Source organism: Bufo bufo, chromosome 3 (genome assembly GCF_905171765.1).
Source record: "Bufo bufo chromosome 3, aBufBuf1.1, whole genome shotgun sequence".
In the NCBI taxonomy this organism is placed as follows: Eukaryota; Metazoa; Chordata; class Amphibia; order Anura; family Bufonidae; genus Bufo; species Bufo bufo.
The window spans coordinates 35,194,851-35,220,850 of record NC_053391.1 but is presented as its reverse complement, the minus strand read 5'-3'; the positions used below and the strand labels follow the sequence as shown (position 1 = coordinate 35,220,850).

Below are 26,000 nucleotides of genomic sequence, written 5' to 3'. Positions count from 1 at the left end.
TTATATTTTGTTACAGTATATATTTATATTAGAAGGTTTTATTATATATTATTTACCTTATCATATTTTGTTATATATTACTTGTAATAGTACATTTCATTATATTCATTATTTGTATTAGTTAGTTAATATATATTATTTATACTATTATTATTCTATCTTGTTATAATCATGGCATTGTACCAGCCGTGGTTATTTTTAAAAGCCAGCCTAGCGAGGACACACACATCAATGATCGGCGCGTCTGAAGTAGCAGAAGACATAAATAATGTAACCCACTTAATTATACACAGGTTATTCCGCACTACTGGCCTGGCCATCTCCAGCATCTCTGTTGCTTTACAGTCTATTCTAGGAAGAAGGGATTTTCTGCAGTCAGACTATGGAATTGATCACAAAAAATTAAAATTATTTTTAAATATTTACATTATTTTGGTCAACTTGGGCCTGAAAAGGCTAAATAACACATTTTCATATCAATATCTGACAGTACGGTGAGTAAGGGAGTCTGTCAGCAGTTTTCACAATGCTAAACTGATGACAGCACCAGCTAGGGTCTGGGTAGAGAAGTACAAAGATTCCTTTTGTGTAGCTTTTTTTTTCTTTTTAATCAGAAGCAGTGTGAATATGAACTTTTATTCTGCCGAATTCTTCTCCTTAAGAGCCATAGAGGCGGGGCTCCACTTTGAAGTCCCCTTTGCTCTTTGTATATAGCTGCTTCATAGCTCCTCCTCTCTGCTTCAGTGACAGCTGAAGCATCCAACCAGGAGATCACTACAGCTGTCGCTTAGAGCAGAGAGGAGGGGCATTGAAAAAGCTCCATGCAGAGAGCACCTCACAGTGAAGCTCCGCCTCCAGTGCACGAGAGAGAGAGAGAGAGAGAGAGAGAGAGAGAGAGAGAGAGAGAGAGAGAGACTCCAGAACCCCCACTGGACTGAGTGCAGCAAAGGAATAACTTATAGAAAGTTAAGCAGACAAACTGGAGGGTGTGAGGGATAAGACTGTGGAGGTGACGCTCCTGTTTTGGCTACTGGTAATGGAAGTTTTGGAACCGCGCTGCTTGAGACTATGTTCCCCGGTCAACAGTGAATAACGCAGGGCACCGGCCTCTCTCCTCTTCACCTAAAGGATCTGATCTTCCACAGACCGCCTCCTCTACAGGGTTAAGAAGATTGGCAGAATAGTAAAGCACCCTTTTGCAAGTTAGTTTAAAAAGGTTTTATTCTACTCACAAGAGTTGGTAGACAAAAGGCATATAACACAATAAAACCGTCACGTTCCTGCCCGACCCGGGTTTCGCTCTCTGGCTTCCTCAGGGGCGACAACCCACCTGGTTGTAGGGTCCCTAACTGGTAGATCCACTCTACCTCTTTTCTATTAATTTGTGCCAGCGAGTCCCCTCCTCGCCAGTGTGGCTTGACAATTTCTACTCCAGCAAACTTCAAGGATTTTTCCCATGCGTGAGCTTGAAGTGAGCCGATACACTACGGAACATCAAGAAAGGTCTGATGACCCATAGTGTATCGGCTCACTTCAAGCTCACGCATGGGAAAAATCCTTGAAGTTTGCTGGAGTAGAAATTGTCAAGCCACACTGGCGAGGAGGGGACTCGCTGGCACAAATTAATAGAAAAGAGGTAGAGTGGATCTACCAGTTAGGGACCCTACAACCAGGTGGGTTGAACATAGAATTTGATCTAAAACCATGCATATTGTAAAGCATCCCTATGGGTGACGCTATTTAGGGTCTCTTTACCTTGCTTCTTGAGGACCTTTGAGCCACGTCATGAGGGATTGACCGTTCAATTGGGCGGTTGTGCCTTGTGATGTGGACGTCATGGGGAGGAGGGGAGATCGAGAGCACCTGAATGACGTGACCAGGAGTGGGCAGAGTTTAAGTGCCGGCACTATGAACAATACAGGTAAAGTTTGAGGGATTTGGGATATAGGCTGGATGAAACAAAGGGAGAGTAATGATTTTAGGTGACATGATGCGGGATAGAAACGTTTATTAGTATGGTTTATGGAGTATATCTATGAAATAGAACTGCGGTAACCCGTAAGGGTAAATACGTAAATAAGTGTCTATAATAGCAAGAGAAATTTTCTTTGAATGTATAAGAAGATTATTGTTTGTATTTTTTATTATGTATGATTTGAAACTGTTGCCGATATAAGTAATTTTGGAATATGATCTGGATAAACATCGGCTCTTGTAATTTGAGAAGCTGGGCTATTTAAAGGGCCCCACTGCGGACATGCGCAGTTGTCGCCCCTGAGGAAGCCAGAGAGCGAAACCCGGGTCGGGCAGGAACGTGACGGTTTTATTGTGTTATATGACTTTTGTCTACCAACTCTTGTGAGTAGAATAAAACCTTTTAAACTAACTTGCAAAAGGGTGCTTCACTATTCTGCCAATCTTCTTAACCCTGTAGAGGAGGCGGTCTGTGGAAGATCGGATCCTTTAGGTGAAGAGGAGAGAGGCCGGTGCCCTGCGTTGTTCACTGTTGACCGGGGAACATAGTCTCAAGCAGCGTGGTTCCAAAACTTCCATTACCTGAACTTTCAGTGTGAACTACCTACCACACTACTCCGGGACCAGCAGCGCAAGTAATTGTCCGTGTTGGGACACAGGACTGACTTTTTATATTTTATTTCAAGCTGTTTTGGCTACTGGACTCAACAGCTGGGGCTGGGTTTATCCCCTTCCAGACTTCCACTGTATATGTTCGGCAGAAGTCAGACACCCGTAGGCAATTCCATGATTGGTGATAATGCTGATCACGGACCTTTAACCCCTCAGATGACACAGTCAATTGTGACCAATGCATTAGAAGTGCCTTTTCCCGGGCGCACTGTGCTCCCAGAGCCAAAATGGTCCCCCATGCCGAGATCCATAGAGCCATTTGGTAGCTGTGACAGCCTCGGTCCTTCTGAATGCTCTTAGCAGTGACTTCATGTTCAGGTCCCCTAGGGGGACTTTAAAAAGATCTTAAAAAAGTTTAAAAAAAAATGTTTTTAACTATAATGGAAAAAAAAAATAATAATAATATTCAGATCATTTTCCAGAATAAAAATAAAAAATCATTGGCCTCCCTGCATCCTAAAATGCCCATACTATTAAACTATAAATATTTATCCCATACAGTGAACTCCGAAAACATATCTAAAAGGTCGATTCAATGTTTTTTCGGCACCTCACATCCATAAAAGAACTGAGTAAAAAGTGATTAAAAAGTTATACACACCCCAAAATGTTATTGTAATTACACAGGCCTGCAGAATAAAGGTAAAAGGTCGGTTTTTGCCACATGGGGAACGGTATAAAAGACAATCCCATAAAATTGTGGCAGAATTGCATTTTTTTCCAATTCCACCATTTGGAATTTTTTGCCAGCTTCCCACTACATCGTGCAAAAAAAAAAAACAAGTCCTCATACGGCCATGTGAATGTAAAAATTAAAACGTTTTGGCTCCAGAAAGACAGGGAGTGAAAAACGAAAACCAAAAAATGGAAAATCGCAGGGTCCTGAGGGGGTTAAAGGGGTTGTCCAGTTTCCGAGATTGAGGACCTTTCCTCAGGAAAGTTCATCAATATCAGATCGGCGGGGGGGTCTGACTACCAGCAGGAGGCCTTCACCAAGGTGTGCCCTGTGGGATCCAGGTGCTTCCCCCTCTTCACTGTGCACGGCCCTAGGGGAGCCCTAGAGCGGGACCACCACCACCGTGAGCAGCCCCATCATCTGCAACTACTACCACTCCCATCTTGCACTTCACCACCATGCTCCCTTCCCCTGTCGGGAGGCTGCTCTCGCTTTATGCCAGAGCAAAGCATCATGGGGCATTACCAAATTTTGGGTGTGATCTCATGTGGGCCCCATTTACCCATCAATACAACTCAACCTCCCGCTATAAAGACCATATATATATATATATATATATATATATATATATATATATATATATATATATATATTTAAAACTAATCTGCATCTTATCATCATCATTGAGGTATTGTCTCCGGGACTTGTATTCCCTACATTTTTTTTCCATGTATTTTGTGTTTTATCTGCAGAAATAACCTGATATAAAAGGACTATAGTTAAAGTCACCCTGTTGCTTAGCAACCAGACATTATCAGTACCCACCAGCGTCTCACTAAATCCACTTTTCCGACCAATAAATCAGACCTCTGCATTGTGGCTTGTTGTGCTGCGGATATGTGATACTACCTCAAGGGTTGTCAGCAATGCTATTAATTTTCTTGGAAGATACAATCGATATCTGCATCAATGACACAAATAAAACCGCAACATTATATCAGTAACAAAACTGATACAAATGAGAATGCACCCAAATAAAGCATTGGGATCCTGTGACATCACGGAAAATCCAGACTACCCCTGCAATACAAGGCATCTATGACATCAATGAGAATGTAAGCTTTTCCTGTATTATTAGGACTCTATAATATACTGTATGATGACATCATAGAGAATACAGCTACTAAGACACAATTATATCACTTAGAATAGAACCTAGTGACATCACTGAGAATACAGCATATCCTCCCACTAATCGGACCTGATGACATAACTGAGAATGCAGCCTATTCTCCTGAAGCTGACCAACTATGACCTGTCCTAGGTTGCTAGTATCGCTTATATGTGTATACAGCTAGACCTGCCAATAGCCTTAATACAGTTCCTATGTTTATGTGTTAGAGACAAAAGCAGAGTTATTTACTGTGACATCATGTTTTGGATGTCATAATATTATATTTTGTGTTCACAGAAGCAGAAAAAGATAATATACCTTTAAGATTCATTTTGTAATGTAAGGTAAGCTCAGTGACACAGCAGAAACAACAGAAAGCATAGTGTTAATCTGTTGTTGCTGGGCAGAAGTCTAGACCAATCACAGCCAGCTTCTCACACAGCAAGAGTTTTCAACAATCACAGCCAGCCTGTCTGGGAATTCCCCCAGCTCCTGCTGCGAGAATCATTATTCACCAGAGACAGGAGCTGAAGAGACATTCACTCCACTGAGAGCTGAGTTTTATGGGAACAAGAGGCCAATCTAGGTATTTAAAACAGTTATATAATGTTCATATTGTTAGTATTGTGTTTAGAACTGTATACTGAACTAGATATATATGTGTTTACTTACAGTTCCACCAATTACAACCATACCAGATCATACTCAACCAATCTGCAAATAGTCACTGCTAACTGCATACTGCAATTGAACTATTAGTTAGACCTCAGATATACAGTGCTGCCCATAATTATTCATACCCCTGGCAAATTTTGACTTAAAGTTACCGTATATGCCGGCGTATAAGACGACCCCCAACTTTTACACTGAAAATATAGAGTTTGGGATATACACAGCTCTGCTACATGCAATACTATACCCCCCCCCCCCCCCCCGGACGGACTTGTCAGGAGACAGGGAGCCGCAGAGCAGGAAGCCTGGCAGGGACTCGGTGACACAGTCTGTGACTCATTAGATTCTTTTAACTAAGGTAATAAACTCAGACGATTCTCTTAGTCCCTGCGACTCCTCCCCCTGTGCTGTGAGTCAGTGCTGGACTGCTGGCTGCCTCTGATTGGTTGGACGGCAGGGAGGGGCGGGGCTGCTTCCACTGTCGGCTCCTATTACACTGCCTGCTGCCGCCCGGCCTGCTACTGAGGTTGTGAGTACAGAGAGGGAGAGGGAGAGTATCGCATAAGAATATACAGTACTTGTATTTAACGTGGCCTTGGGCACAAGTGGACATTTCAGGATGACAATGACCCAAAACACACAGCAAAAGTGGTGAAGAAATGGTTAGCAGACAACAGCATTAATGTTTTGGAGTGGCCCAGCCAGAGTCCAGACTTGAATCCAATTGAGAATCTGTGGAGGGAGCTAAAGATCAGGGTGATGACAAGAAGACCCTTCAACCTGAAAAATTTGGAGCTCATTGCTAAAGATTAATGGGCAAAAACACCTGTGGAGACATGCAAAAAGCTGGTCTGCGATTATAGGAAGCGTCTGATTGCTGTAATAGCCAATAAAGGCTTTTCTATTTATTATTGAGAAGGGTGTGAATAATTTTGGACACTTTTTGCTCAAATGTAAATAAAAGCTGAGAAATGTTTTTTTTTCCCACAATAATGCCTCTTGTACATCGTCTTATTATCTTTTGGGAGACACCCATGTCATTTCCCGTCAAAAGATTACTTGCTGGTTGAATAAAAGTAACTTTAAGTTAAAATTTGCCAGGGGTATGAATAATTATGGGCTGCACTGTACCTCTCAGAGAGATCATAAAGTGCTTAAATAACTTAAAGTGAGAGTACAGATACTGAAGAGAGAAATATATCTACCATTTTATGTTGAATGACAAGATTGAACAGTTGAACCACCATCTTATGCATACCGCCATTTTGTGATATCTTTTCAACACGTGTTTTGTACATGGACTATCTGCTGCCGAGGCGGCAGTGTTATACAGTACAGACCAAAAGTTTGGACACACCTTCTCATTCAAAGAGTTTTCTTTATTTTCATGACTATGAAGGCATCAAAACTATGAATTAACACATGTGGAATTATATACATAACAAACAAGTGTGAAACAACGGAAAATATGTCATATTCTAGGTTCTTCAAAGTAGCCACCTTTTGGCTGACTGACTGACCTTCCTCTTGAAGGAAGCTCATCAAGAGAATGCCAAGAGTGTGCAAAGCAGTAATCAAAGCAAAAGGTGGCTACTTTGAAGAACCTAGAATATGACATATTTTCCGTTGTTTCACACTTGTTTGTTATGTATATAATTCCACATGTGTTAATTCATAGTTTTGATGCCTTCAGTGTGAATCTACAATTTTCATAGTCATGAAAATAAAGAAAACTCTTTGAATGAGAAGGTGTGTCCAAACTTTTGGTCTGTACTGTATCTGAAGAAAAGTTGAAGTTAATAAAGAAGTTATTTCAAGCATTTGGTGTGCTCTTTAAACCTACTGTCTCCTCAGAATGGCGCTAGAGGAATTACAGAGTAAGGCCAAATGCACACGGGCGTGTTCCGCGGCCAAGCGCGGTCCGTAGTATGCCGGGCTGGATTCCTGTTCTGAGCAGGAGCGCACGGCGTCATTGCTTGCTATGACGCCGTGCACTTCATGCCGCCGCTGTACTACAGTAATACACTCGTATAGTGTATTACTGTAGTGCAGCGGCGGCATTAAGCGCACGGCGGCATAGCAACCAATGACGCCGTGCGCTCCTGCTCTGAACAGGAATCCAGCCCGGCATACTACGGACCGCTCTCGGCCGCGGAACATGGCCGTGTGCATTTGGCCTTACTCTGTAATTCCTCTAGCGCCAGTCTATGGAGACAGTGTGCATTCGGCCTAATAGACAGTCTGGTTAGACTAAAAGTCAGAGATATCAAAATTCTTCTAATGCCACAGCGCAAAAGGCACTTCGTAGTGCTGCGCCTGCCACACCTCCCACAAATAGGACCTGATGACATCACTGAGAATGCAGCCTATCCTCCAACTAATAGGACCTGATGACATCACTAAAAATGCAGCCTATCCTCCCACCTATAGGACCCGATGACATTACTGAGAATGCAGCCTATCCTCCCATTAACAGGACCTGATGACATCACTGAGAATGCAGCCTATCCTCCCACTAATAGGACCTGATGACATCACTGAGAATGCAGCCTATCCTCCCACTAATAGGACCTGATGACATCACTGAGAATACAGCCTATTCCTGCTCTACTAGGGCCTGATGATATCACTGATAATACAGTATATCCCTGCACTACTAGGGCCTGATGACATCACTAAGAACCCATCATATCCCTTCTCTACTAGGACCTGATGACATAATTGAGAAACCAGCCTATCCCTGCAACACAAAAACTGATGACATCACTGATAACACAGCTTATCCCTACACTACTAGGGCCTAATGACATCATAGGGAATCTATCCTTTCCTTACTCTACTAGGACCTGATGACATAACAGAGAAAACAGCCTATCCCTTGCACTACTAGGTCCTGATGACATCACTAAGAATCCATCCTACCCCTGCTGTACTAGGATCTGATGACTGATAAAGCAGTCTATACCTCTACTAGTAGGATCTGATGACATCACTGACAGTAACGCCTGTCCCTGCACTACTAGAACTTGGAGAGATCACTGAGAGCGCAGCATATCCCTATGTTACTAGGACTGATAATGCAGCCTATCCCTTAGTATGCCCCTGCAACCATCAATGTGATTGTATTTTATGCACAGCTCATTGGCTGTGCACAGAGAGAACAGGGGATCCCTAGTTAATATTGCTAGGCACCCCTTCCTCTGCAGGAAGTGAGGTCCGTCTGAGGTAGACAGTGAGTGTGCAATCAGCAAGGACGGAGCAGAACTGTACAGGGAATCCTTTTACTCTGTCGATTACAAAAAGCAGCCGAGTGCCAGCAAATGTGCCAGCCCTTCAGGGAGAGTGTAGCGGTTCTACACAGAGGAGTGCAAAGCATTCTGTCAGAGAAGGTAAGTGCCTGCTCCCTGGCTACAGACTTCCATGCATCTGGTGAGACCTAATAAGCTTCAAGTTCCCATCATACTAAAAACTGTCTGATCACTTTTTTTAGAGACTGAGAGGGACAATTTGTACCCTTTAGTCGAGCTGGGAAGATTGAGCAGGTTATAAGAAGGGGACATAACCCACTGTGTCCTATACATACTGTAGTCTTGGGAAACTGTACATGGTGACTGTAAAGACTTTCCTTGGCATACTGTATTAAGTGCCCGTGTGAACCATCTGCGAAACCATCTGCCTTAGTAGTGGACAGCGAACTGGTTGCACAAAAATCCTGCCTCCTTACTGTACCAAGCTGTCATCTGCATCACCAACATGTAAGGTCACCTTAAGCTGCCTGTAGTGCCAGTAGCAGTCCGCGGTACAATATACGCAGCCTCTGAAATACATCGTAGTATTGCAAGGTCTGTTCTTTCGCATAGTAAGAAATGAACGAGCTCAGCACAAACAGCACAATATAGACATGTGCGGAAAGTGTAGTAACCCGCAGAGACAAAACCTAATTAGAGGGATGCTGAAGGTATTAATCAGTGAAGCAACATCCCAGCAGCATGGCTGATGTCCACCGCATCAACAAACACAGCCAAAGACTCATAGGCAAACCCAGTAAATAGCCCTAAAATTAACAGAAGATATAAAGAATCACCTACCTGAGACAAGTGAGACTGTGTCCTTCTCCCACGAGACGTAGGCCTCCACCGGGGAGGAAATAATGCACTTGAAAACTGCTGCACCGCCTCTCATGGCTTTCTGGTCCTCCACTCGGACCGTATAGGCTTCCCGTAAAACTAAACCCAAAATCAAAAAGTTAGAAAATTGGGTTTTTCTTTTTGTTTTGCTTTTAAAATTAATAGGGTTTCCAATAACAAAAATACATAAAAAATGTACTAACATTTTATGTATGCAGCTCCTATGCAGATCTATGCATCTCTATGCTTACAAACTGCTAACAGTCCTTGAGTAGTCTGCAGCCATTTGTTTCTCTGTTCATAAGGACAAACCCTTTAGGTTACACTGAACTTGCTGTTACCTGCAACAGTCGTACCCAATCAATAAGGACTCACAAATGTGTATTTCTGTGGAATGTTGTAAAATAGTCGTAAGTGGATTTTCCCATCTTAGACATTTGTGGAACATCAGAGCTGAGAGGAATAAATTAGGGTGGGTTCACATCTGCGTTCTGGATTCCGTTACGGCTTTACGTTGGAAAATGGTTATAAAACGGAAAATAACGGAATCCATAAGACAGAAGGACGGATCAGTTATGCTGCCCATAGACTTGTCTTATGACGGAATGTAAAACAGAAGCCTTTAAAAGGCATTCAGTTTTGCTTTCCGTCCTAATAGAAGTCTACGGGGAATCCTAACGGACCCGTCTGGTTTCCGTTATGCAGAACGGAGAAAAAAGTCCTGTCGACAGGACTTTGTTTTCCGTCTTGCATAACGGGACCCAGACAGATCCGTTATGATTCCCATAGACTTCTATTAAGACGGATCAAAACGGAATGCCTCTAAAGGCTTCCGTTTTGACTTCCGTCTTATGGATTCCATGATAACATGATTATAACGGAAAGCCATAATGGAATCCAGAACGCAGATGTGAACCCACCCTTAAAAGGGGTTTTCTGAGGCGAATAAAAAATAAATAAATAAATAAGAACAAAGAAAATGTTAAAAATAAAAAGAAGCATTACTCACCTCCACTGATCTCCCAAACTGTGCAGTTCCTGGATTTTCTGGCGTTTTATACCAGGGCAGGAAGTGAAGCAGCAGTGGAATGGCAGTGGCAGGAGATTCATAGTGGTAATTAATAATTCTTTTTTTGTAATTTAATATTTCCTACCACTTTTTTTCATTATCCACAGAAAACCCCTTTAATCAGCCTTAAATGAATGATAATAATAATAATAATAATAATAATAATAATAATAATAAAAAAATATTATTTATGTGATGCTATAAAATTATTTTAAAAAAATAACGCTTAGCCTATTAGATCACCTACCACTTCAGTACCGCTTCTCTGGTTCGCCCTGCCGGTTCTTTGCTGTGCTGCAGGACTAGCATCAAGTCAACACATGTAATCTCTGCTGCTGAAGCCACTGACTGGCTGCAGCAGTTACATGTATTGGCTTGATTTCAGTCCAACAGCTCAGTAAACATAGATCGGCAGGGAATTTTCCAATTAATGCTTTTTTCTATTTTAAGGCTTTCCCCCCACTGGCTGTTTTTTGGTTGATTCTGAACAACCCCATTAAAAGGAATCTATCACCAGTAAATTAACTGCTAAAGCAGACACAATGCAGGTGAGCAATAAAGTGCACCGAGGGCGGGCTAAAGCCACTCTGTGCACACTTGCTCCTACTGCTTCTTTTGCCAGTTCCTTACTCTCTTTGTTGATTGGCAGGGCCAAGTTCCTTCACAGTTATCTTGCCTGGCCTTGTCAATCAAGAAGGAGAGCGAGGGGTTGGCAGAGGAAGCGGGAGGAGCAAGGGTGCACAGAGTGACTAGGGCCCATCCTCGGTGCACTTAACTGCTGATTTGCATATGAAATAAAATAACTTTTTGTAGCCATTAGAGCTGACACAATAGATCGAGACTTCCTGTTTTTCTGCAGCTTTGCTGTATAGACTGGGCAAGTATGAGCAGAGTCATCTCATTATTATTAGAGGTTGGACAAGTTAATAATAGCTCTATTGTACTGCGGTAGGCGTAGATAAGACAGGAGAGTAATTCTGTACACACAAATCCCCATCAGTCCTTGGCAGAAGCTGTACTCCTCGAGACTGACATTCATTGCGGCTGACAAAGTACATGCTCACCCTGCTGCACTGTCCATACCAGGGATGGCCAACCTGCGGCTCTCCAGATGTTGTAAAACTACAACTCCCAACATGCCCTGCTGTAGGCTGATAGCTGTAGGCAGGGTGGGCATGCTGGGAATTGTAGTTTTGCAACAGCTGGAGAGCCTCAGGTTGGCCATCCCTGGTGCATACATAAAAATCGATACCACACGACAGAAGTGAAAGTCTCCCATATGACCGCCCCCAAGGAACTATCTAAAATCAAAAATACCGAAAATACATATTTTAAAAAAAATTCTATACAGTCAAATTCCAAACATATGATGTCTGTAAAAAATAAAAATTGGATGTTTCATTTTTATTTATTTTTTCTACTCACCGGCCTTAATGTGGACATCCTGACTCCTGATTTTCCCTGAAGGGTTTTCAGCTGTGCAATAATAAGTATTATCGTGGATTAAGTTATTAAAGCTTGAAGGTGGGAAGGGGAAAATTTGGAGAGTGCCATTAAGGTGGACGTGGCGGATCCCAGGGACATCGTAGATCTCCTCGCCCGTTGCTAGGTACCATCTGAGCGTTACACGGGGGACTCCTTCTGCAGGGCAGGGTACCAAGGCCCCCGTGGTGCTAGCAAATACTACCTCTTGCAGAGATGCATTGATAAAATATAAGCTGGAGTGTAGATCTTCACTAGAAACTGTAAGAGAAGAAGAAAAAAGAAAAAAGAAAATATATAATTATTACAGGATTACTTCCTCCTTAACTCAATAAACAGAAATACCATGTTATGTCTGGTGCAAGGCCTGAAGGGGTGGGCATGACACAGGTTTAAAGAATACAGTTTTTCTTTTAACATTTTTAGCTCATTTTGAAATCATTTGATGGGTGACAACATTTAACTCAACTTTGTCACAATTACGCAAGACTCAAACACACCAATGAAGAGATACTGCAGCTGCATCCCCCTCCTCCATCTTCTACTGTATTTACACTAGATGGATTCTTTGGTGCCTGAGGAGGTTTCTGGGAGCCAGGAGGATGGCGAGGAAGACTTCACTATTCCTTGTTGACATATACAGTATTACAAATTTTCATATATTCACACGTACTAACGATATATATGCAAAATTAAATGATGATGATGGGTACACTTTAACTGGAGCCGGGGCTGAAATTTAACTCCTTTAAAAAGGTTTCCCTTTATGCTGTGAATTCTTAATATCAAAAATAGACCGAACTATCCGATTATTTTTTAAGCTGCGACATTCTTCACCTATTCAATTCCATGTTTGCGATTTTCAGACCCGATTGGACCATTTAAAGTGTATCTCCACTTTGGTGTTACTTTGACTTAGGCCTCCTGCACACAACCGTTTTTTTTCCCCGTTTACTGGTCGTTTTTTGCGTTCCGTATACGGGACCAATAATTTCAATGGTTCCGCAAAAAAAAACGGAATGTACTCCGTATGCATTCAGTTTCCGTATTTCCGTTCCGTTTAAATATAGAACATGTCCTATTATTGCCCGCAAATCACGTTCCGTGGCTCCATTCAAGTCAATGGGTCCGCAAAAAAATGGAACGGAAATGCATCCGTATGTCTTCCGTTTCCTGTCCGTTTTTTGCGGAACCATCTATTGAAAATGTTATGCCCAGCCCAATTTTATCTATGTAATTACTGTATACTGTATATGCCATACGGAAAAACAGAACGGAAAAACGGAACAGAAACACAATGGAAACCAAAAACGGAACAACGGATCCGTGAAAAACAGACCGCAAAACACTGAAAAAGCCATACGGTCGTGTGCAGGAGGCCGTAATGTATAGAGAGTGGTTTGAAGCCAATTACTAATATACTTTAATTAGCAAAAATGCTCTGCTTGGCCATGTGGAGTTTTTTTTTTTTTTGTGAAAAATCAATATGGCTCCCCTGCCCCCTCTAAATAATGACACTGTAGCCTTGGGTACTTTCACACTAGCGTTTTTCTTTTCCGGCGCCGTGTTCCGTCCTAGGGGCTCAAATCCGGAAAAGAACTGATCAGTTTTATCCCCGGGCAGTCTGAATGGAGAGCAATCCGTTCAGGATGCATCAGGATGTCTTCAGTTCAGTCTTTTTGACTGATCAGGCAAAAGATAAAACCGCAGCATGCTACGGTTTTATCTCCGGCCAAAAATCTGGAACACTTGCCGGAATGCCGTATCCGGCATTCAATATACCACAATGCCGGATCCGTCCTTGTGAAAAAAAAAAAAATGCCGGATCCGCTTTTTTCCTGATGACACCCGAAAGACGGATCCGGCATTTCAATGCATTTGTAAGACGGATCAGGATCCTGATTGGAATACGTTTTGACGGATCCGGCAGGCAGTTCCGGCGACGGAACTGCTTGCCAGGATCACTCTGCCGCAAGTGTGAAAGTAACCGAACAACATTTGTATTCTGCTCATTCTCTCCTGACATGAATTGAACAAAATATGTAGTCCATGGGGGGAAATCAAGCAACCACTTTCCTCTAATTAAAGGGGTGTCCATGATTAGAAAAAAAATGGAGTCTTTATTCCCAAAAGAGCACAGGTTGTGTCAGGTATTACAGCTCAGCACTCTTCTCTCCAACAGAGCTGAGCTGCAATACCAGACACCACCCACGGTGGCAGTGTTTCTGGAAAAAAAAACAGCCATGTTTTTCCAATCTTGCACTTCCCCTTTAACTGGCTGATATATTACGTAGCAGAGATATTTTTACATAAGGTTACATTGATTGATCCTATCCCTAACCTAGTAACCAATATAATGTGCACTAACTGGTATTAGTTATGTGCTGACAGCAGGACATGACTGATCCGGTTAATTTCGTTTAGTGCAGGTAATAACGACTGGTCATCAATAGATATTGATCCATACCAGATGGGCTGATTTATAGCAGCGCGAGTGCCCCTGGGACCCCCACCATCTTTCACCCCCCTCTGTACACTACTCTCAGTATGCACTGTACGGCACTGATATTTGGGCACTGTATGTCCTTGTTATGCGGCACTATATGGCAGCATAATGGGCATTGTAAGATTAGGATGTGGCACTTTATTATTACATTATTGTTTGGTATTTGGCAATTCATTTTCTTCCCCTAAAAAAGTTGAGGGCTTCCTACACATTTTACTCAAACCCAAAAATAATAATATCTAAGGATGACGAAGAACAATTTCTAGGCAGGATCTAGGTCCGATTTCTTTCTCGGTGGTAAGGGGTGGGGCTGAAAACCACATGAAACAGCACTCCCAGAGGCCAAGTCAGGAACTGCAACGCGGCCCTCTTCCAAGTAAACTAAACACAGAGTCGTCCCATCGTTTTAGGCAGCAGTGCTCAGGCCTCTACTGATTAACTATTGATTCTCTATGTGCCATGACTACATATAGCGGGAAACTTCTTTATGACCAAGTCATTTTTGGCTTCCGGATCCCCCAAAAATGTTTAGATTTTTTATTTCAGGATTTCACAAATAATAAAGAAACTGAAACTGACCTGCAAACTACGTACAGCCAGTGTGTGGCGCTGTTTTTGAAATAAAGAAGCCATGTTTCCGTAATCCTGGACAACCCCTTTAATGGGGTTGGAGTTCCTTGGGACTATGTTTGTGTTTTACAGCCACCCTCTCACAGGCATGAGGATACTGCCTGTGCAAGCGCCATTCACATTATAGTAGTCAAGGTGCCTTAAAGGGGTAGGTCCATGCGGATATTTAGGAGAAGTCCGCGGGGTTATGTCTGATAGGTGCAGGACCCGCAAATCTCAAACACAGGGACTTGTCTCATGGCCGCAGTGAATGGAGAGGTGGTAGCGCTTGCGCGGTTCTCTCTATAGGAGTTCTGAAAGAGTAAACCTTACACAGCCGTGTCTAACCTACGCATGTCCAATAGGCGCAGGTTAGAGTTGAGCTAATCGATTCATAAGATTTGATTCATCTCATCAAGCAGCGCTCTGCACTTGCAAAGAGGTGTCCCCAAAGTCAAGGATGCTCCCCCACCTCTTGATTGACAGGGCCGGACATCTCGGCTGGCCCTGACAATCTTGCTCCTGCGCTGGTGCTCCCAGAAAGTGCTGCAAGCCCAGAGGCTCTACTTCCGCTACTGGAGTGGTGACTGCGCAAGCGCAACTACACTCCCAGGTGCTCTAGTAGAAGAAGCAAAGCCTCCGCCCTTGTGACGTTACTGGGAGCAGATGTTCGACTTCGTACCTGTCAATCAAAAGGCGGGGAGAACATGCTCAGTTTTGGGGACACCCCTTCACAGGTGCAGAGCCCTACTTGATGAGATGAATCGATTCACTCATCTCCCACCTCTCTCAAAAACAGGGACCCCAGTGAATGGCGAGGTGGCAGCGCATGCGCAGCTCTATTTTCTTTGTTCCGAAAATTGGCGAGTAAGCGCTATAGAGGTGAATGGAGAAATGAGTGTCCATTTTCGAGATGTGCGCCCATTGGGGACCCTGTGTACAGCGCTGCAGATTACGTCTGCACCATAGAAGCAAGGAACATTGGTGAAACGTGCACAGTAAATACGTTCCTGTGCATACGGCCTGGTGATAATGGAAACTAGTGAGGAGCCCTTAACAGGTTCTCACCATAAGCAGTGGATGGCACTATAGATACACAAAGACGGCCCAACGCCCCCGAACATACGTGAAGTCGGGGTCACGCTGCAAAAATCTTGAAATCTCACTTAACATGATCTTGCTGCGCGAGTCGTGTACCGAGAGTGAACCCGGGATTCTACTAATGGGTGGGACCAGGGAACGACATCTCAGTGAACACGGCTTTTAGCATCTATGGAAATGCATTTCACATATACGTGCCGTGACTATCGCCCGGCGGAGGCATCCATGGGGAATGCGCCCTACGCTTGATTCAATATCTTGTGACAAGGACTCCGATGAAGGGCACCAGAAAATCACACGAACAAAAGGAAGGTGGTGGTAGGTGGCTCGTGTCAGCAGTCTATGGGATGTGCTATAGGAGAATCACCTTCAGATAGTGGACACCAAGGTCAAAGAAAGATGGAAGACGTCCATTACACCCGGCAGCACATCTGAGGACACCGAGCACCTGCAGGTTGTGGCTGCCATCATTGCCGGAGGCACTGGGTCCACATCAGCATTACTGCCCCATACAAGCAATTTACAGAAAGTCCCATAAGGACTTGGTAGAAGGACTCTCATCACGAGTGACCCACATACAGGGGCCCCACAAGGTCCACACAATACTATATACAATCCAGACTCACAAGTACTCCAGGGAGCAGAAACACACACGTGCTATATACAGCTCTGGAATAGTGAGTGCAGCTCTGGAGTATAATACAGGCTATAACTTAGGATCAGTACAGGATAAGTAATGTAATGTATGTACACAGTGACTCCACGAGCAGAATAGCGAGCGCAGCTCTGGAGTATAATACAGGATATAACTCAGGATCAGTACAGGATAAGTAATGTATGTACACAGTGACTCCACCAGCAGAATAGTGAGTGCAGCTCTGGAGTATAATACAAGATGTAACTAAGGATCAGTACAGGATGAGTAATGTAATGTATGTACAAGTACACCAGCAGAACAGGGAGTGCACCTGCGCCTTGTCATAGATTAGGTGCATCATCCAGCAGCTCTATGGGTATCAAAGATGGAAAACGCTGGTCCTGGATAACTGACCCTCGATGACTCCAGCAGTAGAATGGCAAATACAGCTCTGGAGCATAATACAGGCTGTAACAGGCCTCCCCTATGTCCTTGATTTAACTTCATTACTATCCCAGAAGTTAGGGAGCACCCACTTATCTACTGTAACCTTCATCAAATTAATAAATTAGTTAATGAACCCTATTCTACCAGTGAGTGACAAGCTTTGTAGACCCCATAATACTGGCCACACTGACCCTAAGACATATTTTACTAAGTCTTTTAATCAAATTTATTTTATAAGGAAATCAGTCACAAAAAAAATATTTTTCTGCCAGTTAAAACCAGATAGGGACACATCTTCTTTTTTCTAATCAGTTTTTATTTTCTAATTGCAGATTTTTTTTAAATCTATTTCCTGAACAGAATTATGGAGGCGGCCATCTTGCCTGAGTCGTTAACAGCATTTAGAGATCTGCTTTACATCAGCCACCAAGTGCCATAGACACAATGGACTGAAGGGGACCTCACCGACTTCTTTAGGAGAGTTTTCTAGGCATGCTGTGTGCCCTGTGCAGAGGTCAGGAGGGAGCAGATAAGTGGTCACTTGATCTATTATGAATGGTGGATCCTGTGTTATATCTATTTATCTCATATCTATTATTTATCTATATCTCTCATATCTATCTATCCATCTATCAAATCAAAACAGCTTTATTGGCAGGACTAAATACATTTTAGCATTGCCAAAGCAAGTGGGAAATAATTGGGTAGGGTTGGGGGATGGGGACACGTCAAGGGTGGGGATAAAGTTGTCCATGGTATATCAGACTCCTCTCAGTCTATGGCAGGCAGTAATATATTGTGCTGCTGTGGCCGCTGTGTTCTCCTCTTCCCCCAGCAGTATGGAGAGTCTCTCTTCCTCCTCTGTGAAAGTGAAGTTTGGGCAGAGATCAGACAGTCTCCTGAAGTGAGAATTCCTCACTGCTGAGTATTTCGGGCACCGCAGCAGGAAATGAGCCTCATCCTTTACGGCCTCCTGGTCGCACTGCTGCCACAGTCTGCTCTCTCCCTGGGCATGTACCTCTGTCGGTGACGCCCGGATTCGAGCAGACTGTGGGCGCTCAGTCTGTACCGGCTCAGGATCTGTCTGTCTCTGGGGTTGGAGAGTTTATCCAGATATGGGACCAGTTTGTACTCCCCTTGCAGGCTCTGGTATACTTTCAGCTCCTGTGATGTTCGTATGTCGTTCCTCCAGACGCTGATATACTCCTCTTTACCCTTATGTATCGTCCTCTGGATTTCCCCCTTTGCCAGGATATATTGGTTGGTGGCTTGGGCAGGCTGGGTTTGGGTGACTTGTTGCAGGGTGCTTTGTCTTTCTGGGGCTTCTTGGTGTAGCAAGGCTTTGTGATGGTAGGAGCTGGGACTGCTGCTATGCAGATGGGCTCTGAATGATAGCGCTCTCTTCTGGACAGCAAAGTAAAGTGGGAATCTGCCCAGTTCTGCTCGACAGGCGCTGTTTGAGGTGCTCCTGTGGATCTGGAGAAGGCATTTGCAGAATTCTAGGTGGAAAGATTCTGTTGGCCCAGAGTCCCACTTTGCCAAGTCTGGGTATGTGCCTGGGCCCCAGACTTCGCTGCCATACAGGAGGATTGGGGCGATGATGGTGTCAAGGATTTTAAGCCAGACGGTCACTGGTGCCTTAAGATGATACAGATGCCTTCTGATGGCATAGAAGGTTTTGCTTGCCTTGTCTTTCAGTGTTTCCATGGCTTTCTTAAAACTCTCCGATTGCCTGATTTCTAGGCCCAGGTAGGTGTAGTTGTCAGTTTCTGAAAGTGGACAGTTTAGCAGGAAGGGAGGAAAACCCTGATGTTGGTTTTCTTTGGATTGATGGGCAGTGCCCACGTGTTACTGAACTTCTCCAGGATTTTCAGGTTATCTTGGAGACCTTTCTCAGTTGGCGATAGTAGCAGAAAATCATCTGCATAAAGGAGAAATTTCACCTCGGTGTCATGGAGGGTGAGACCAGGTGCTGAGGAGGACTCCAGAGCCGCCACCAGCTCTTTGATATAGATGTTAAACAGGGTTGTACTGAAGCTGCAGCCCTGTCTGACTCCTCGGCTCTGCCGGAAATAAGCCGTTCTCCTCCCTCAGTGTAGGAACTTCTGATGACATCATATGTTTTTCCTCCTATTCCGTTTTCGAGAAGTTTCAGGAATAGGCCCGGATGCCACACTGAGTCAAAGGCCTTCTTAAAGTCCACAAAGCAGGCATAGATTTTGGTGTCATATTTACCCATATATAAATACCTTCATAGTTAAATAACGCCAAAACACGTTTTTCAACATTAAATTCTTTTATTGCTTGTTAGTAATATTTGGCCACGGTGTTTTATGCTACCATAAACTAATATACTCCAAAATTCATTAATGTGTACCATTAACTTGCCAAAGAACTTAGCGCTTTACCAATAACAATTAATAAATACACAGTCTGCTTGTTGAGCGACTATTACCCCATACAAACACAGCGACATCTAAAAGGGTGGGGGGGATGGAGATTCTTCACTGCGCTTTGCTTGAATGAGCAGCAAGTAACCGCTTGCCAACAGTTGTCCGACTCTCCAATCAAATCCTTTTTCAACTTCTCAAGGATCGTAGACTGCACCGACTTGCATCTATAACCCAGGTGTGTAATCCGATACATAAGTAATTGCACATGCAAGCTGAGGGTTCACAACACCATGTCCCCCCTTCTTGCATCCGCAATAAGGTTTGCTCATTCCATGCTTTGTATTTTGGACATGGCTCTGGATGAGGCTCTGCAGGGTGTAGACGTGGTCCGTGGTGCGGTGGTTTGGCATGAAGCCCGCTTGGCTTCTGCTGAGGATGTTGTGCTGGGTGAGGAAGCTGAGGATCCTCTTATTCAGGATACTGCTGAGGAGTTTTCCCAGGTTGCTGTTGGCGCATATCCCTCTATAGTTGGCTGGGTCGTACCTGTCTCCGCTCTTGTGTATAGGGGTGATGATGGATATCTATCTCCTATCTATCGCTCTCATATCTATCTATCTATTTCATATCTATCTATATAGTAGAAATTCCATGGCACTCCAATAGGTCGTAGTTAAAAAATGTGTTCTTTAATAACCAACGCAGCGTTTCAGTCCTCACACTGGGACTTTTTTCAAGCAGCGATACAGAAAAGTCCCAGTGTGAGGACTGAAACGTCGCGTTGGTGATTATAGAACACATTTTTTAACTACGACCTATGGGAGTGTTCTGGAATTTCTACTATATGTTATCTTTGGATAGAGGATTGTCTTCATAGCCGCTGGCACACCATCTACCTTTTTTTTCTGCGGTGCCGCTTTTATTTCTTTTTTGTATCTATCTAATATATATGACTATCTATCTCATATCTATCTATCTACTCTGTCTTCTAATCCTGCCTGTGGTGATAAGCAGATAACTATAGTGAAGTGATCTGCACAGACCATAAAGTAAGCACCTATTATTAGGCTTGATGACCAGTGCGAAAACAACAGGATTTTATGTTGTTTTATTTTTTTAATATAGTGGCATGGAAAATTAAAAAGATCACCAAAAAATTCTTTAAAAATAAGTTTAACTCGAAAACCTGATTTAAACAGTAGGTCATTTTCCTCTACATTCCCTTTAAAATGAGGGCAGTGAAGGATTCTGTATTCCTGAATACCCCGGACCACAATGCCATTACCTGCAGCACAAAAACAATAACTCATTCCCAGCAGGGTTCACACTAAATATTATTTCTCCATAGACCTTGTTATGTTCGTACGGTCGGTCACTTGTCCCATCAAAAAATAATATCACATTGGTTTGACAACGCAGTCTCCCTCCAGCAAAATGAGGCTGCGGAACATGCTAAAAGCCTCCAACTTGCCTGCCCTTAATTAACTCGCCCTTCACGAAGTACGTAGGGTTTATATTAACCTTCCTCTTGTACACAAGAAGATAAATCAGCTAGCACTAATGGTTTAATCTCCCTGTATAAGCAGTCATTAGTATTACTGGTGGTTCAGTTAGCGCAAAGCAACAATGGGACAGTGCCCCTAGTGGAGCTTAATAACAAAAGCTGTACTCAAAAAGAGCATTGTTTGCAAAGTTCAATACATCTAGCAGTGCCACCTATGTCCATGGGTTGTGTCTGGTATCTGAGCTTAGCACCATGTTTTCGGGAGGATAGCCAGCACAACAAGCTCAGAACAGAATGGCTCACTCAGAACTAGCCTTCACCATATTAAGGAGTCTATAGGGAAGGGGGGAAATTGAGCTTCATGTAAATTCCTCAGTATCAAGTTGGGTACCATTGGTGGAATGATCACCCAAAATGTTCAAACCTTAGTGTCCAGCCATGATCCCAGCAGCCAAATGACTGGTGGAGAGGATTAACTTGTGCAGGTTCTGGTACAGAGGAACAAGCCTACGAGAACCAGTAAGAGTTAATTATCAAATGTAATGGACCTATAAATTGGGTCTAGTATTTGGCCACATAGGTTTCACCATATTTTTGGCTCTTTGGGCAGGATGGAGCTGCATGTGAATTGTTCAGGAACTATTAATCTGGGCATCACTGAAAGATGGACCAGGACACCAGAATGCATCATAGTCCTTGGAGCTCAGGGGTGGAACCAGCAGCAAGCTGGCTAAAAGGAGGAGAGTCAAATAAAAACATAATGACCAATAATGATTACTTATCAGATGCAAACAATCATTCTAAATTGGGTCAGGTATATGATGAGTTATCTGTTTTCACCGGGGAGATGAAGCTGGATGTGAAGTTCCCCATTACCAATCTAATTGGGCACCTCTGGTGGAATGATGAAACAGAAGACCAAGGTCTTGGATGCTGACATCAAAGAACATACAGTTGCAAGAAAAAGTATGTAAACCCTTTGGAATGATATGGATTTTTGCACAAATTGGTCATAAAATGTCACAACAATAGACAATCACAGTCTGCTTAAACTAATAACACACAAATAATTAAATGTTACCATGTTTTTATTGAACACACCATGTAAACATTCACAGTGCAGGTGGAAAAAGTATGTGAACCCTTGGATTTAATAACTGGCTGAACATCCTTTGGTAGCAATAATTTCAACCAAACGTTTCCTGTAGTTGCAGATCAGACGTGCACAACGGTCAGGAGTAATTCTTGACCATTCCTCTTTACAGAACTGTTTCAGTTCAGCAATATTCTTGGGATGTCTGGTGTGAATCGCTTTCTTGAGGTCATGCCACAGCATCTCAATCGGGTTGAGGTCAGGACTCTGACTGGGCCACTCCAGAAGGCGTATTTTCTTCTGTTTAAGCCATTCTGTTGTTGATTCACTTCTATGCTTTGGGTCGTTGTCCTGTTGCAACACCCATCTTCTGTTGAGCTTCAGTTGGTGGACAGATGGCCTTAAGTTCTCCTGCAAAATGTCTTGATAAACTTGGGAATTCATTTTTCCTTCGATGATAGCAATCCGTCCAGGCCCTGACGCAGCAAAGCAGCCCCAAACCATGATGCCCCCACCACCATACTTCACAGTTGGGATGAGGTTTTGATGTTGGTGTGCTGTGCCTCTTTTTCTCCACACATAGTGTTGTGTGTTTCTTCCAAACAACTCAACTTTGGTTTCATCTGTCCACAGAATATTTTGCAAGTACTGCTGTGGAACATCCAAGCGCTCTTGTGCAAACTGTAAACGTGCAGCAATGGTTTTTTTGGACAGCAGTGGCTTCCTCTGTGGTATCCTCCCATGAAATCCATTCTTGTTTAGTGTTTTACGTATCGTAGATTCGCTAACAGGGATGTTAGCATATGCCAGAGACTTTTGTAAGTCTTTAGCAGACACTCTAGGATTCTTATTCACCTCATTGAGCAGTCTGCGCTGTGCTCTTGCAGTCATCTTTACAGGACGGCCACTCCTAGGGAGAGTAGCAGCAGTGCTGAACTTTCTCCATTTATAGACAATTTGACTTACCGTTGACTGATGAACAGCAAGGCTTTTGGAGATACTTTTATAACCCTTTCCAGCTTTATGCTAGTCAACAATTCTTAATCGTAGGTCTTCTGAGAGCTCTTTTGTGCGAGGCATCATTCACATCAGGCAATGCTTCTTGTGAAAAGCAAACCCAGAACTGATGTGTGTTTTTTTTATAGGGCAGCTGTAACCAACACCTCCAATCTCATCTCATTGATTGGACTCCAGTTGGCTGACACCTCACTCCAATTAGCTCTTGGAGATGTCATTAGTCTAGAGGGTTCACATACTTTTTCCACCTGCACTGTGAATGTTTACATGGTGTGTTCAATAAAAACATGGTAACATTTAATTATTTGTGTGTTATTAGTTTAAGCAGACTGTGATTGTCTATTGTTGTGACTTAGATGAAGATCAGATCACATTTGATGACCAATTTGTGCAGAAATCCATATAATTCCAAAGGGTTCACATACTTTTTCTTGCAACTGTATGTGCCCAAAGGTGAACCTAGAAGGAATCCAAGAAAAAGAGGAGAGCAGCTCTTTATGCTCGTTCCGGTACAGAGGAACAGCCCATGAGGACCAGTCATATTTAGAATGGATCACTCTCGACTAGGTCAGGTATTTGACCGCAAAGAGTTACCCTTTGTGTAGGCCGCATCAGCGAGACAGAGTTGCATGTGAATTTTCCACCATCAATCAAGTTGGACACCACTGGTGGAATGATAAACCGGGGCCTCATCGAAGAACTTGGTAAACCCAGCAAAAGGCAGCCTAATGGTGGAGAGGATCAGTCTGTTCTGATTCATGTATAAAAAAAAAAAAAAGACTATTCTGGGTGTTTTACCACAAGGACCTGTGGGATTAGATGTTATCTACTAGGGAATTCCATTGTCAATGCTCATCAAAGGAAATGGTCCTCCACTCTCTCAAAATCCTAAGCAGAAAACATTTACCCTTTAACTAGCTAAGCATGCCCTAGTGGACACTCAATGGGATAAGGTAACAGGGGCATCAGGAGAGGTTTTCAATTTTTGCCCAGAATCACTAGACCTCTAATGAACTATACACATAGAGACAGAGTTCCATGTGAATTCTCCACGATCAATCAAGTTGGGCACCACTGATGGAATGATAAACAGGTGCCTCATCGAAGAACTTGGTGCCAATTGGTGATCCCAGCAAAAAGTGTCAAAATTAGAGAAATGGAAGCAGAACCACCAAGGTAATACAGAAAGGTGTACAATGTCATAGAGCAGCAGGAAATGCTAGCAGAATGCTTGGGTGTATAGGGAGAGGCATTACCAGTAGAAAGAGGGAGGTGCTCATGCCGCTCTACAGAGCACTAGTGAGACCTCATTTGGAGTATTGTGCTCAGTACTGGAGACCATATCTCCAGAAGGATATTGATACTTTGGAGAGAGTTCAGAGAAGAGCTACTAAACTGGTACATGGATTGCAGGATAAAACTTACCAGGAAATATTAAAGGACCTTAACTTGGAAGAAAGACGAGACAGAGGGGATATGATAGAAACTTTTAAATACATAAAGGGAATCAACAAGGTAAAAGAGGAGAGAATATTTAAAAGAAAAACTTCTACAAGAGGACATAGTTTTAAATTAGAGGGGCAAAGGTTTAAAAGTAATATCAGGAAGTATTACTTTACTGAGAGAGTAGTGGATGCATGGAATAGCCTTCCTGCAGAAGTGGTAGCTGCAAATACAGTGGAGGTAAGGCCATCCTTCATATAAGATAGGGCCGGGGGCTATCCATAGTATTTAGTATATTGGGCAGACTAGATGGGCCAAATGGTTCTTACCTGCCGATACATTCTATGTTTTTATGTGTACCTTTTAATCCATGTTATAGAAGTCCATATACAGGCAACGTTTCGGCTAAGATATAGCCTTCATCAAGCATGTCATCAGGCTATGTCTTAGCCAAAACCTTGCATGCATACGGACCACTAAAACATGGATTAAAAGGGTCCACCTTTCCTCACTATTACCTTGGTTGTGGTGCCTCCATATCTTCAATTTTTGACTTACCTAGGAGCTGCTGGACTAAGCTCCTGCAGGGGGCACGCACCAGTGTTTGACTTTGTTTCATTGAAGGGTGCTGTATATTTTATCTTTTTCTAATGGTGGAGAGGTTCAGTCTGTTCTGATTCATGTAGGAAAAAGAAAGACAATTGTGGGTGCTAACAACTAGACCTCTAAGTGGACATCATGGGCTTGAGTTATCATGGTCCCATAGTCCCTAGCCAAACAGTCAACAACTCAGCAGGTGTCATGGTGGAAAATCTGGAGTATTTTTGAGCAAATGAAACACGTGCATTCAGTCAAACAATTTCACATCTAGAAACATGAAAAGGGCCCTTGTAGCTAATAAGGAACAAATTAGCACTTATTGCAGAAAGTCACAAAAAATAAGGATAAAGCGAGACAGTAAGATCGCTGTGTAGCAGGGAGCTAATCAGTTCGTCAGCGCTAATGAAGCACTTATGTCTTATCTGTTGAAATGTAGATTCCCGAAGAAAGGCTTCCTCCATAAATAAAAACGAGATGAAAGCCTCCTTTATGGGGGAAATAAAAAATTGTAGGCCTTATATTCTTCAGACATTATCACAGGCTTGAAATGTAAAGAGCTGGCAATAGAAGCAGGCTTCGTACAATGCAGCATATTATTGAGCTTTCTTTAGCACAGCTGCAAGGAGCGATTCCACCCTCCCACTCGGCTGGCGCGGTGTCCGTCAAAACTCTCTGAAGGAATGCCTTCTGCATTGAGCAGCCAAACACAGAACATTTCTACAGGAGGATGAATATGCAGCGAGCCAGCTGGCCATGGGATCCATCTCTCCGCTCCATAGAGTCCTACTGTTCCAGTAGACACAGCAA

The 26,000-nt window shown here is 43.2% G+C and overlaps 1 protein-coding gene across 1 annotated transcript in view; it reads right to left on the bottom strand.

Annotated features, from left to right (window-relative positions):
• Positions 1-26,000, bottom strand: part of DSCAM (DS cell adhesion molecule) — a 414,232-nt gene that overhangs the window by 326,206 nt on the left and 62,026 nt on the right. Inside the window, exons 2-3 of the mRNA XM_040423076.1 lie at positions 11,790-12,107; positions 9,257-9,394 (exon numbers count right to left, since the gene is read on the bottom strand). Of these exons, the coding sequence (XP_040279010.1) occupies positions 9,257-9,394; positions 11,790-12,107 (456 nt within the window). The remainder of the gene's footprint in view (positions 1-9,256; positions 9,395-11,789; positions 12,108-26,000) is intronic.